The sequence below is a fragment of the Puma concolor genome, chromosome E2 (assembly GCF_028749965.1).
Source record: "Puma concolor isolate L17-30 chromosome E2, mPumCon1.1.hap2, whole genome shotgun sequence".
Taxonomy (NCBI): Eukaryota; Metazoa; Chordata; class Mammalia; order Carnivora; family Felidae; genus Puma; species Puma concolor.
Genome location: NC_141681.1, coordinates 955,122 through 967,402, shown reverse-complemented (window position 1 = coordinate 967,402; position 12,281 = coordinate 955,122). Strand labels below are relative to the sequence as shown.

Sequence of the window (12,281 nt, the reverse complement as noted above, 5' to 3'; positions counted from 1 at the left end):
TAACAAAAAAAAGTTTATTTGGAGTAGCTTACTACTAATCGAGTACAAAGCAAGCTCAATTAGAGTAAAATAATCAAAAACAAAACAAAACAGCAGCGATTTGAAGCTATGGTGGTCATCGAGGGCATCAGGCACGCACAGCTCCATTTGGAGCCCGGACCCAGAAGCAGGAGCAGTGGGTGGGGTGGTGGGAGGAGTCCTCACCAGTCAGACTTGCATTTCTCTGGTGACTAACGACATCCGGCATCGTTTCGTGTGCTTAGCCTTACGTGTATGCTCTTCAGACGAATGTCTATTGAAACCCTTGGTCCATTTTTAATTGGATTGTCTTTTTACTGTTGAGATGTAAGAGTTCTTTACGCTAGATACTAGACAATCAGATACATGATTTGCAAATAATTTCTCCCATTCTAGGTGTCGTCTTTTCACGGTCTTAACAGTCTTAAGAGTGTTGCACACAAAAATTTTAAAACTTGATGAAGCACAATTTTCCTCGACATTTTCTTTTGTACCATGAATTTTAGGCATCTTTTCCAAGAAACCATTGCCTAATCTAAGCTCGTGCAGACATAATCCTAGATTTTCTTCTAGAAGTTTTATGGCTTTAGCTCTCATGTTTGGGTCTTTGGTGCACTGTGACTTAATTGCTATATGTTGTGTGAAGCAGGGATCCAACTTCATTCTTTTGCATGTGTAGGTTCAGTTGTCCCAATACCACTTGTTGAACGGACTGTTTTTCCCCTGTCCAATGGTCTTGGCACCCTTGTCGAAAATCATCTGACATATACGTATGGGTTTATGTCCGGACTGGAAATCCTATTCCATTACTCTAGGTCTACCCTTATGCCTGCACCACAGCCTAGCTTTGTAGTAAATTCTGCAGACAGGACCTGTGACTCCCCAACACTGTCGTTCTTTCTGAAGGAATTTTGGCTAGTCAGGGTCCCTTGTACCTCCATATCAAAATCAGAATCACCTTGTCATGGGAATGCAAGCTGGTGTAGCCATTCTGGAAAACAGTGCGGAGGTTCCTCGAAAAACTAAAACTAGAACTACCCTACGACCCAGCAATTGCACTACTAGGCATTTATCCATGGGATACAGGTGTGCTGTTTCAAAGGGATATATATACACCCCTGTGTTTATAGCAGCACTATCAACAATAGCCAAAGTATGGAAAGAGCCCAAATGTCCATCGATGGATGAATGAATAAAGAAGATGTGGTATATATATACAATGGAGTATTACTCGGCAATCAAAAAGAATGAAATCTTGCCATTTGCAACCACGTGGATGGAACTGGAGGGTATTATGCTAAGTGAAATTAGTCAGTCAGAGAAAGACAAAACTCATATGACTTCACTCATATGAGGACTTTAAAAGACAAAACAGATGAACATAAGGGAAGGGAAACAAAAATAATATAAAAACAGGGAGGGGGACAAAACAGAAGAGACTCATAAATATGGAGAACAAACTGAAAATTACTGGAGGGGTTGTGCTAGAGGAGATGGGCTAAATGGATGAGGGGCACTAAGGAATCTACTCTTGAAATCGCTGTTGCACTATATGCTAATTTGGTTGTAAATTTTAAAAAATAAAAAAAGAATCAGCTTGTCAATGTATGCAAAAAAGCCAGGCTAGATTTTGATGGGAGATTATACTGAACGTATAGATCACTGCAAGGAAGTGTATAGAAGGAGTACTGCTATCTTAACATTAAATGCTCCAATCCATGAACATGAAACGCCTATTTATTTAGGTCTTCGTTTCCCTCCATTATGCTTTATAATTTCTAGTATACAAGTCCTTCACTTCTACTTTATTCGTAATTTAATCATTTCCATGTTCTTTTTAATGGAATTACTTTGTTTTCAGATTGTTCACTGTTCTTGTATAAACACACGATTGACTTGTATGTTGATGTTGTTTCCTGCAACCTTGCTAAACCAGCTTAGTAGCTCTAATACTTGACAGTGTGGATTCTTTAGAGTTTCCTATATGCAAGATGGTATCCTCTAAAAATAGTTGTGGGTTTTTTTTTTAATGTGTATTTATTTATTTTGTGAGGGAGACAGAGAAAACTTGAGCGGTGGAGGGGCAGAGAGAGAGGGAGACAGAGAATCATAAGCAGGTTCTGCACTGCCAGCACAGAGCCCAATACAGGCCTCAACCCCATGAACCATAAGATCACGAGCTGAACTCAAAACCAAGAGTCAGACGTTTAACCAACTAAGCCACCAAGGTACCACTCTTTTATAATTTTTAACAATATTTTATCAGAAGGGCACCTGGCTGGTTCAGACGGTAGAGCGTGCAACTCTTGACCCCAGGGTTATGAGTTTAAGCCCCACTTTGGTGTGAACATTACTTAAAAATAAAATCTTAAAAAAAAAATTATCACATGACATATCTCATACAAAGAAAACGTTACCAGGACACCTGGGGGTTTCAGTCAGCTGAGCATCTGACTTTGGCTCAGGTCGTGATCTCACGGTTCATGAGTTCAAGCCCCACGTCAGGTTCATTGCTGTCAGCCTGTCAGCGCAGAGCCCTCTTCCGATCCTCTGCCCCCCTCTCTCTGGCCCTCCCCTGCCTGCACTTTCCCAAAAACAAACGTTAAAAAAAAAAAAAAAAGAAAACATGACCAAGTCTGGGCATTATCACAACTTCAACCATAACAAATGTTCTCTTTAAATAATGAAGAGTTTCAGTGATTTTTGGCTTTAACATCTAAATAAGTAATTCATTAGCAGGTTAGATTACAAAAAATAAATCACGTAATATTAAGGTAATGTTAAATTATCGCCGGTACACTACCTTTCCAGCAGCTCTTGGAAGCTCACAACGTTTTGTATGTGAAGCTGCCACACGACCTCAAGCAACAAAGAACCCTAAAGAAAATAACCGTACTGTGAGTCCGTCATGCGCACACTTCCCCGCAACGTGCAGGCTGCGTACCTGAGCACTGTGCTCTATGCAGAACCAAAGTGGGGTAACAATCACGCCCTAAGATACACACTGGATCCACTTTGGCTTTAACTCACCAAGTAGGGGCGCCAGGGGGGCTCAGTCGGTTAAGCTTCCAACTCTTGATTTCGGCTCAGGTCACGACCCCAAGGTTCATGAAATCAAGCCCCCTGCCAGACTCTACACTGACAGCACACTGGTTTAGCACCATGAGTGCACCATTAACTGAGTTTTCTCTTACCTTTTCTATATTCTTACTGATCTCATTTAATAACCAAATAATTCCCTTGAGTTCTGTCAACTATTCAAAAATCTGCAAGACTACTGAATTAAAAATGTTTCAAAAAAAAAATAAAACAGATAAGGATCTTTTTTTTAATAATAATTTTTATGGGTGTTTGGGTGGCTCAGCTGGTAAACAACCAACTCTTGGTTTCGGCTCAGGTCATGATCTCACGTTTTGTGGGTTCAAGTCTCACGTCAGGCTCCATGCTGGCAGCATAGAGCCTGCTTGATTTTTCTCTTTCCCTCTCTTTCTCAAAATAAATAAACTTTGGGAAGAAAAAAAAAGAATAATTATTGAATTGCATTTTTCTGGTTTACTACACTGTCCTGGAAAATTGTTCATAATTACATATAAGAAGATAGAACACCATGTGTCTGTGGTACATTCTAGTAAACGGTACTAATTATGGGTGAATACCAACAAATCCAGTAACTGAAGGCACTTCTTTCCACCCACAGAGGCATCTGCTGAATGCTTTCATCCCCCAGTCTGTGATTAATGAGACGCTGGCTGGATCCCCTGAGAACATCCAGGGACTCTCTGGGCTCGACCCAAACCAAGAGGCTACCGGAGAAACCCTGAAAGTCAGAGCCACAATGTCCAATTTACCTGTACTTCCCACAGTTCCTGACACAAGGAGAATCGGGAGAACATACTGTGTGCCAGTAAATACTGAGCCACCTCCAACAAGGAAGACAGTTTCTTCTGAAAAGAGAGATTAAATCTTTAAAAAAAGTAATAATAAGCAAACACTTGAAACAACATTAAAGAAATGTACTACTTTTCCCAACAGCTCCAGAGCAACGAGTGCGCACAGCGTGCCCATCGCCCAGCGTCTCACCCTTTGCTCTGCGCTCAGCAGCACCCTGTGCGAGGGCTCGCCATCAGACACACAGATCTGCGTGATGCTGGAGGCCACCAACCGGCTGGACAGCACTGCCACAGGGACACCCAGCCTTGAAGCTTGATCCCGCAAAGCAGAGCCTTAAAGACAGAACAAAACATGAGGGACACGCTACAAAATCTAAAACAGAAGACCTGGCGTTTAAAAAGCCTTTTAAGCTGCAGCCGCCCAGAAAATGGTCTTCTGAAGGGGAGCACAGATCTAGAGGGAAAAACAAGGGATGGAAATAAGACCATTTCGTGACTGAAGCGACACACAGGACAACAATGGTCAGCATTCGAAGCCCACGGTTGCACGTGCCAACGTCTCCGTGTGACACAAATAAGGGAGCTTGGCAGATATATTCTTAGAACTTGATCAAAGTTTTCCAAGGAGCACGGTCAATTGGCAACTACGGTGACCCCGGCAATGGGTTCCTGTCTTTGCAATGACTCCAGTGTCAAAACCAGACCTGCTTCCACGGACTTTATACTGATGTTTGGCAAGTGGGTCGTTTCCAAATGCTGTGCCACACATTGGTGGGTAGTAGAGACCACAGGTGTGGTCAGCCCTCGGACTGGCAGGTGGAGCCTAGGTGCTGAGCCCACAGGCAGCCACCAGCCTCCTGAGTATCCAGCCTCTGGTCTGCATTCAATCAAGTGAGAACCCCAATCAGCCTAGAGAAGGTAATGCCTATAAGCAAACTGCCATCTCATTTATTTGACTTCTAAAACTAGGGTTTTTTTTGTATTTTTTTAAGAAGCTGTAGCACATGCCCATTATCTTCAGGGTTCTGAAAACACATACCAATATGTAAATGAAAACAATAATAGTTACAAAGATTGCAAATGACGATATTAGAAATCATCAACTATAGGGGATGCCTGGGTGGCTCAGTCAGTTAAGCGTCCAACTTCGGCTCAGGTCATGATCTCAGGGTTCATGAGTTTGAGCCCCAGGTCAGGCTCTGTGCTGATAGTTCAGAGCCTGAAGCCTGCTTCAGATTCTGTGTCTCCCTTTCTCTCTGCCCCTCCCCTGCTCACATGCTGTCTCTCTTGCTCAAAAATAAATAAAAACATTAAAAATTTTTTTTAAGTTATTAACTATAGAGGTCAAGAAATAATTCATGGTAGAAGGGAAGAAAATGCTAATTTCTAGCCATTTTTGCAGAGCAAAGGAAACCATCAACCAAACAAAAAGGCAATTTACTGAATGGGAGAAGATATTTACCAATGATATATCTGATAAGGGATTAATACGCAAAATATATAAAGAACTTCTACAACTCAATACACACAAAATCCAGTTCAGAAACGGACAGAAGACCTCAATAGACATTGTTCCAAAGAAGACGTCCAGACGGGCAAGAGACACATGAAAAGATGTTCAACATTACTCATCATCAGGGACATGCAAATCAAAAGCACAATGAAATGTCACCTTGCACCTGTCAGAATGGCTAAAATCAACAACACGAGAAACAAGTGTTGGCGAGGATGTGGAGAAAAAGGAACCCTCGTGCACTGCTGGTGGGAGTGCAAGCAGGTGCAGCCGCTCTGGAGAACAATGTGGAGGTTCCTCAAAAAGTTTAAAATAGAGGGGCGCCTGGGTGGCTCAGTTGGTTAAGTGTCCAACTTCAGCTTGGGTCATGATCTCCCGGTTCGTGAGTTCAAGCCCCGCGTTGGGCTCTGTGCTGACAGCTCAGAGCCTGAAGCCTGCTTCTGAGTCTGCGTCTTTCTCTCTCTGTTCCTCCCCCACTTGCACTCTCTCTCAAAAATAAAGATTAAAAAAATTTTAAAAATAGAACCACCCTAAGATCCAATAATTACACTACAAAAAAACTAATTCTAAAAGATATATGCATGCCAACGTTTATTGCAGCATTACTTAAAATAGCCAAAATACGGAAGCAAGTGTCCATCCATAGGTGAATGGCTAAAGATACGGTATATATACAATGGAATATTACTCAGCTACAAAAAAAGATGTTACCATTGGTAACAACATGGATGGATTTAAAAAATATAATGCTGGACATTAAAAAAAAAGGGGGGGGTGCCTGGGTGGCTCAGTCGGTTAAGCATCCGACTTATGCTCAGGTCATGATCTCACCGTTGGTCGGTTCAAGCCCCATGTCAGGTTCTGTGCTGACAGCTCGGAGCCTGGAGCCTGCTTTGGATTCTGTGTCTCCCTCTCTCTCTATGCCCCTCCCCTTGACGCACTCTCTCAAAAATAGACATTAAAAAAAAAAGAATATGATGCTAATAAGTGAAATAAATCAGGGAAAGACAAATACCATAGGATTTCACTCATTTGTGAAATTTAAGAAACAAATGAACAAAGGAAAAACAGTCTTAAATACAGAGAATGAACTGGTAGTTACCAGAGGGAAGGTGGGTGGAGGGATGGCCAAAAAGATAAAGGAAATTGGGAACTAAGAGTACATGTATCTTTTTTTAAATTTTACTTTTTCATTATTTGCAAAATTTTTTAATGTTTATTTTTGAGAGAGCAAGAAACAGAGCGTGAGCAAAGGAGGGGCAGAGAGGGAGACGGAATCCAAAGCAGACTCTAGGCGCTGAGCTGTCAGCAGAGCCCGACGCAGGGCTCGAACCCACGAAGCGTGAGATCATCACCTGAGCCAAAGCTGGACACTTTACCAACTGAGCCACCCAGGCACCCCAAGAGTACACTTATGTCGACGAGCACTCAAAAATGTACAGAATTATTGAATCATTATACTGTACACCTGAAACGGATATCACAATGCATGTTAATCATACTTAAGTTAAAAAAATTACAAAAAAAAGAGGGGCACCTGGGTGGCTCAATCAGTTAAGCATCCAGCTTCAGCTCTGGTCATGACCTCATGGTTTATCAATTGGAGCCCCACATCAGGCTCTGCGTGCTATCTCTCTCTCTCGAAAATGAACATTAAAAAAAAAAAAAATAGCCATTTCTTTCTGAATTGTCTCCATGGGAAAGTGTCTGTTTTTATTTATAAGGCTTTAATCTTTTTTTTTTTAATTTTTTTTTTTTTAACGTTTATTTTATTTTTGAGACAGAGAGAGACAGAGCATGAACGGGGGAGGGTCAGAGAGAGGGAGACACAGAATCTGAAACAGGCTCCAGGCTCTGAGCTGTCAGCACAGAGCCCGACACGGGGCTTGAACTCACAAACCGCGAGATCATGACCTGAGCCGAAGTCGGACGCTTAACCGACTGAGCCACCCAGGCGCCCCAAGGCTTTAATCTTTTTTATGTAATGTACATTTCCTATGTATCATATAAGTAACACAACCACTATCTTCAACAGGAAAAACCACTAAAACATTCATGAATTAAGGGTCTTATATTTCTGCAGTCAAGGTTAAGAGCTTTTTATACAAGTTCTTAAGCCTTGATCCAAAATCCATACAAGAAAGTGTGTGGCTAAGCTTGGTTCCCTAGAATGACACATTGTACGTGGAATTCAAATGTAATTATGGCAGTGAAAATTACTATCATTTACCAATGACCTTTGACAATCAATTGTCAAGGTGAGTCTATTTGTTTAAGGTTACTCAAAAAAAATAACTATTTTAAAATTAATGAATTAGTTAATATTTTCCTGAAGTAAGTCATTTCATAATAAAATGTTAATGACCAGAAAATAATTGAATTTTTTTGTTATTCCCACAGAACTTCCCTGAATCTCATATTCTCAAATTTAAATACCTTGAAATAGTCTCAAACCTGGAAATATTCTTCTGGTTTCCTGCCTGCTCTCCCCAGCCCAGCACAACTTGTTTTCACCACTTCTAGAAAGGAAATGCACTTTACTGTCCCATGTTTTTCCAAGGGACACTTTGGTTCCTACTGCTTCTGAGCCCTATGTTGAGTGAAACACTATTATTTCTCTTAATGTTTATTTATTTATTCACTTTTGAGAGAGCACAAGCAGGGGAGGGGCAAAGAGAGAGGGAAAGAATCCCAAGGAAGCTCCGCACTGTCAGCACAGAGCCCGACATGGAGCTTGAACTCACAACCTGAGCCGAAATCAAGACTCAGACACTTAACCAACCGCTTTTGTTTATTAGAAGCAAATCAAGACCACTTTACATAAAGCTCTCCCATATCTCCATACATTAAGAAAATTAAGTTCTAACTTACCTATGAGTGAACTAGAAAGATTAGTACAGGCCTCAGGATCAATCAGCTGATTGAGACACAGTGTCTTACGTGGTGCACCTTCTACCTAGAAACCAAATACAAAGAACTCTATTCTTAAAAGTTCAAGTTGTGTGTGCATAAAAACAATTTGTGTATATAATGCTTGCCTACTGCACTATTCTTAAACATTTCGAGGTAAACATTTTTAAAAAGCGAATCTTACCAAACATTTTTGAGAAAAACTAAATTCACTCTGAAATCACATTTTATCTCCAAAAAGATAAATGCTCACAACCTTTTTCTCATCGAGTCAACATTTAATGGGTGCTTCTACCAGATCCTCATAAGGCTTTTTCTGGGTCTCTAAGATTATGCCTTGGCTGCATGCAAAACACCCAAACTTAAATCTGCCTGCAAAGGTCGAACCAATTCCCTCTTACCTCGAGCAGAAGGTCATTCAAGTTTAGGTGGCGTCTCAGGAGGTGCACAGCGGATTCCTGTAACTTCTGCTCTGTTCCAGGACCGCACATTTGCCTCTTGACCCTTCCCGCTAAGGGCGAAAACCAGTTCCACAAAATTACAGCACACCTTAAAAACTCACGTAAGAAGACTTGGTAACACTCTAGACCCCCTGATGTGGTGCACCTCGGGGACACATTACTTCGTGGTATTCTTATGAAAAATGCAAATCTAATCATGAGAAAACATCAGACACACCCAACTGAGGGGCATTTTATAAAATGAGGGACCAGTACTTCTCCAAATGTCCAGGTAAGCAAAGACCCAGTAACTGTCACCGATGGGAGGAAATCTAGACAATTCTCTGTGGAATCCTAGGACAGAAAAAGGATATTTTGGGAAAACCTGATGAAACCCAAGCCTAGGGGTTGATTCTTGTTCAGTCAGGTTACGTGGTTCTGGGAGTAGGCTAAGCTGACCCCCTTACTGTCATCCCGCACTCCTGGACGCAGAGTATTATTAACTCCCTGCCTCCTAGAACCATCTTTCTTGACGTCGCGTTGGAAGGGGGCCAGCCCCGCGAATGCAGGAAGAACTGGAGATCTACCGGAACAGGGGTCGTTGGGATGGGAAGAGGGCAAAAGAGACGGGAAGTCGGGGGAGACCAGGACCAGGGGGCGGGGGTGTGGGGGGAACAAGACAGGGGGCACAGGACTGGGTATTGAGGGAGAGGAGACCTGAAGGTCGGTGGGACGCGGGCAGGAGGCGGGGGTTCCGGGCGGAGGAGGACGAGGACCGAGGTTCTGGAGCACTGGGAGGAGGCAGGAGGTCCTGGGGGACAAGGAGAGGCCGGGGACCGGGGCGACGGAGACTAAGGAGATAAGGGGTCTCAGGGTCCGACACCGCCCACTCCCGCAGCCCTGGTGCCCTCTTACCCAGCAGCTCGGTCCACCTCCTCTTGCCACTCCCCAGCCCCGAGGTCGAGGCGGCGCCCTCCACCTGCGAGTCCGACATGGCGGGAACTTGCCGTTCCCTCCGCAGCCTCCTGCATCCGGCCCGCGCGGCGTCCCCATTGGCTACGGCCCCCGCGGCCTCCCTATTGGCTGGCGGCTACCCGGCCTCCCCATTGGCCGGCCGGTGCTCGGCCACACTCCGTTGCCCGTTGGGGCGAAGGCCTCACGGCGCGGCCATCTTGGTGGCGGCGTGTGCCGCCATGTTGGTGGTGGCAAGAAGGAGGCAGGTACCCTGATACCTGGAGAAGGGTGATGTCGCTTTAGAGTTGACGGGTAGCGGAGCGGATTCAAAACAGCGTCACGCGCGAGAAAACGGTGGCATCCTTGTGCATTATTCCTGCCGAGAATGGCCGGCCGATAGTCATGCCGAAAAACCCGACAAAGCCACAACCGAGGAGACTAAAAAGCGCTGAGCTGTGTTGTTCATCCGTCTGGGCGCCCCGGTTCCTGGAGTTGGAAGGGGGCGAACCCGCGCGGGCTGCTTGCGGCCCAGTGAGACCTTCTGCAGCGATACAGACAGTCTGAGGCTAGTGCGACTGAGCCCTCATTGTTAACTTCTATTTGACTGTAATTTAAACGTAAGTGGCCGCAGGTGCCCATTCGAATGGGTCGCAGGTGTTAAAACCTCGAAGAAAGCTGGTCCCGTGGGGCGCGGAATCGTACTGCGTCGCTGCGGTGGCTTTCCCTCGATGCTCTTACCTGTGAGATTCATGGATGTTGTGCTTAGCTGTAGTTAACTTGTTTTCATGGCTGTCTAGTATTTCCTGGATAAATAAATATTTATACACACACACAACTGATAATTTATATAATTTATTTTCTGTAAGTTATGATGTTTTGAGATTTTAAAAGCCTTTCTGGCTAGGGAGAGACTGCCCCCCCCCCCCCCCCCCCGCGGGCCCACAGGAGACTGCCGTTGTTAAGAAACTGTCCAACTCAGAGCCACACCTCCTCTGTCTGGCCTCAATCCTAGGAGGCTATAGTGTGCTACCTTCATCATACCCTGGCCAGCTGCCGGGCAGCTACCACCGCTGTAGCCCACAGCCCACCAAAACTATTGAAACTAGCCGATCGTAGCGGTTTACCCTGCTCAGCCTTAACTTTCATGGGAAAACTCTGATAAAGACCTTGATCTCTATCAAAATCAGCCTTACTATTCTGTCTCCTAGCACCTTGGAGCTGCCTCGTGTGGCCTTTCACAGCCTGCCATTCCTCCAGTGTCTAGGACCTGTGAATATAATGCAATTTGTTTTTTCCTGAGCCTCTTCGGTCTCCTCTTGTGACCATCTCATAAAGATTACAAAACAGATTTTTTTTTTTTTTTTCAGTTAAACCGATGGCAGCTTAAGGTTAGAAATGAGGCCTCGGAGCCTGCTTTGCACACACCGTGGGGCCGGGGGACCAGCAGTGGACAGAGGGCCATAGGGCTGTCACACTGGTGAACAACAGGCAGAGGGAGCATAGAGTGATGCTTGGCTCGTTTCTATTTAGGATGAACTGTGGAAGGGCCAAACAATAACACAAGATTCTCTTAACACCTCGAATTGAAAGAGCACTTACAGATTTGTTTAAACAAACTTTACCATATAATCATGTTTATGCATATATGATAAAACAAGCATAAGTGAAAAATGCTTTGAGGGTATCCTGAGCCCTGACTTCTGAAGGGTGAACTAAAAACCAACTTGGTTGTCCTGAGTATTAAAACCCGGTTCTTCCCTCCTACGTAACCCTTCCTCCTGAGTATCTCCTCTACTTCTGACAGGTCTGGCCCCCAAATGTGTGGGCATTTTCCCCCTAAGCAATTCACTGTGACACCAACTGGGTATACTACAATTCAAATAAATTCTGACACTATTTATGGGGACAGTATCAGATCCCACAGGTGAAGGGCTCTGTCTTATCAGCTTACCGCCCACTTCAGATGCCACTTCCAACAGTAGGTCCCCAGATTTCCCACAACTTCTGTCAACAAATCCGGGGTTCCCACGACCCCCTCCTCAGGTTTGATTAATTTGCTAGAGTGGCTCATAGAAGTCAGGTAAACACAGTTACCAGATCATTAAAGGCTGTGAGAAAGGGTACAGGTGAGATGAACCGCTACACAGGGTGAGGTCCAGGGGAATCCCAAACACAGGCCATCTGTCCTCATGGAATTGGGGTACATCTCCCTCCAACTGTTGTGTTCGCCAACCTGGAAACTCTCCCAACACTGTACTTTTGGGATTTTACAGAAGTAAAATCATCATGAAGGCGTGATTGGTCATTAGCTCCATTTCCAGCCCCTTTTCCCTCTCTAGAGGATGGGGACCAAGCTGAAAATTACAAGCTTCTCTAATCATTCCTTGGTCTTTCTGGTGACCAGCCGAGCCACGCAGGAGCCCACCTAAGTTACCCCATCAGAACAAAAGGTGCTCCTACTGTTATCACTTAGGAATTTACAAGAGTTTCAGGAGCTCCGTGCCAGGACCAGCGGGGAGAGACCAATATGTATTTTCTGTCCTCTCCCAAAGGGTT

At 44.3% G+C, this 12,281-nt stretch overlaps 1 protein-coding gene across 8 annotated transcripts in view; it reads right to left on the bottom strand.

Annotated features, from left to right (window-relative positions):
- Positions 1-9,953, bottom strand: part of FANCA (FA complementation group A) — a 60,134-nt gene extending 50,181 nt beyond the window's left edge. For 2 of the 8 annotated variants that reach the window (XM_086688562.1, XM_086688564.1), the window contains exons 1-6: positions 9,687-9,951; positions 8,733-8,842; positions 8,293-8,377; positions 4,099-4,241; positions 3,867-3,962; positions 2,822-2,895 (exon numbers count right to left, since the gene is read on the bottom strand). In XM_086688562.1, the coding sequence (XP_086544688.1) occupies positions 2,822-2,895; positions 3,867-3,962; positions 4,099-4,241; positions 8,293-8,377; positions 8,733-8,842; positions 9,687-9,765 (587 nt within the window). In that variant the 5' untranslated portion in view covers positions 9,766-9,951. Of the gene's footprint in view, positions 1-2,821; positions 2,896-3,866; positions 3,963-4,098; positions 4,242-8,292; positions 8,378-8,732; positions 8,843-9,686 lie in introns of all 8 variants that reach the window. The other 6 variants (XR_015244562.1, XM_086688563.1, XM_086688566.1 and 3 more) reach the window with 6 other exon arrangements.
- Positions 9,954-12,281: the final 2,328 nt, after the last annotated feature.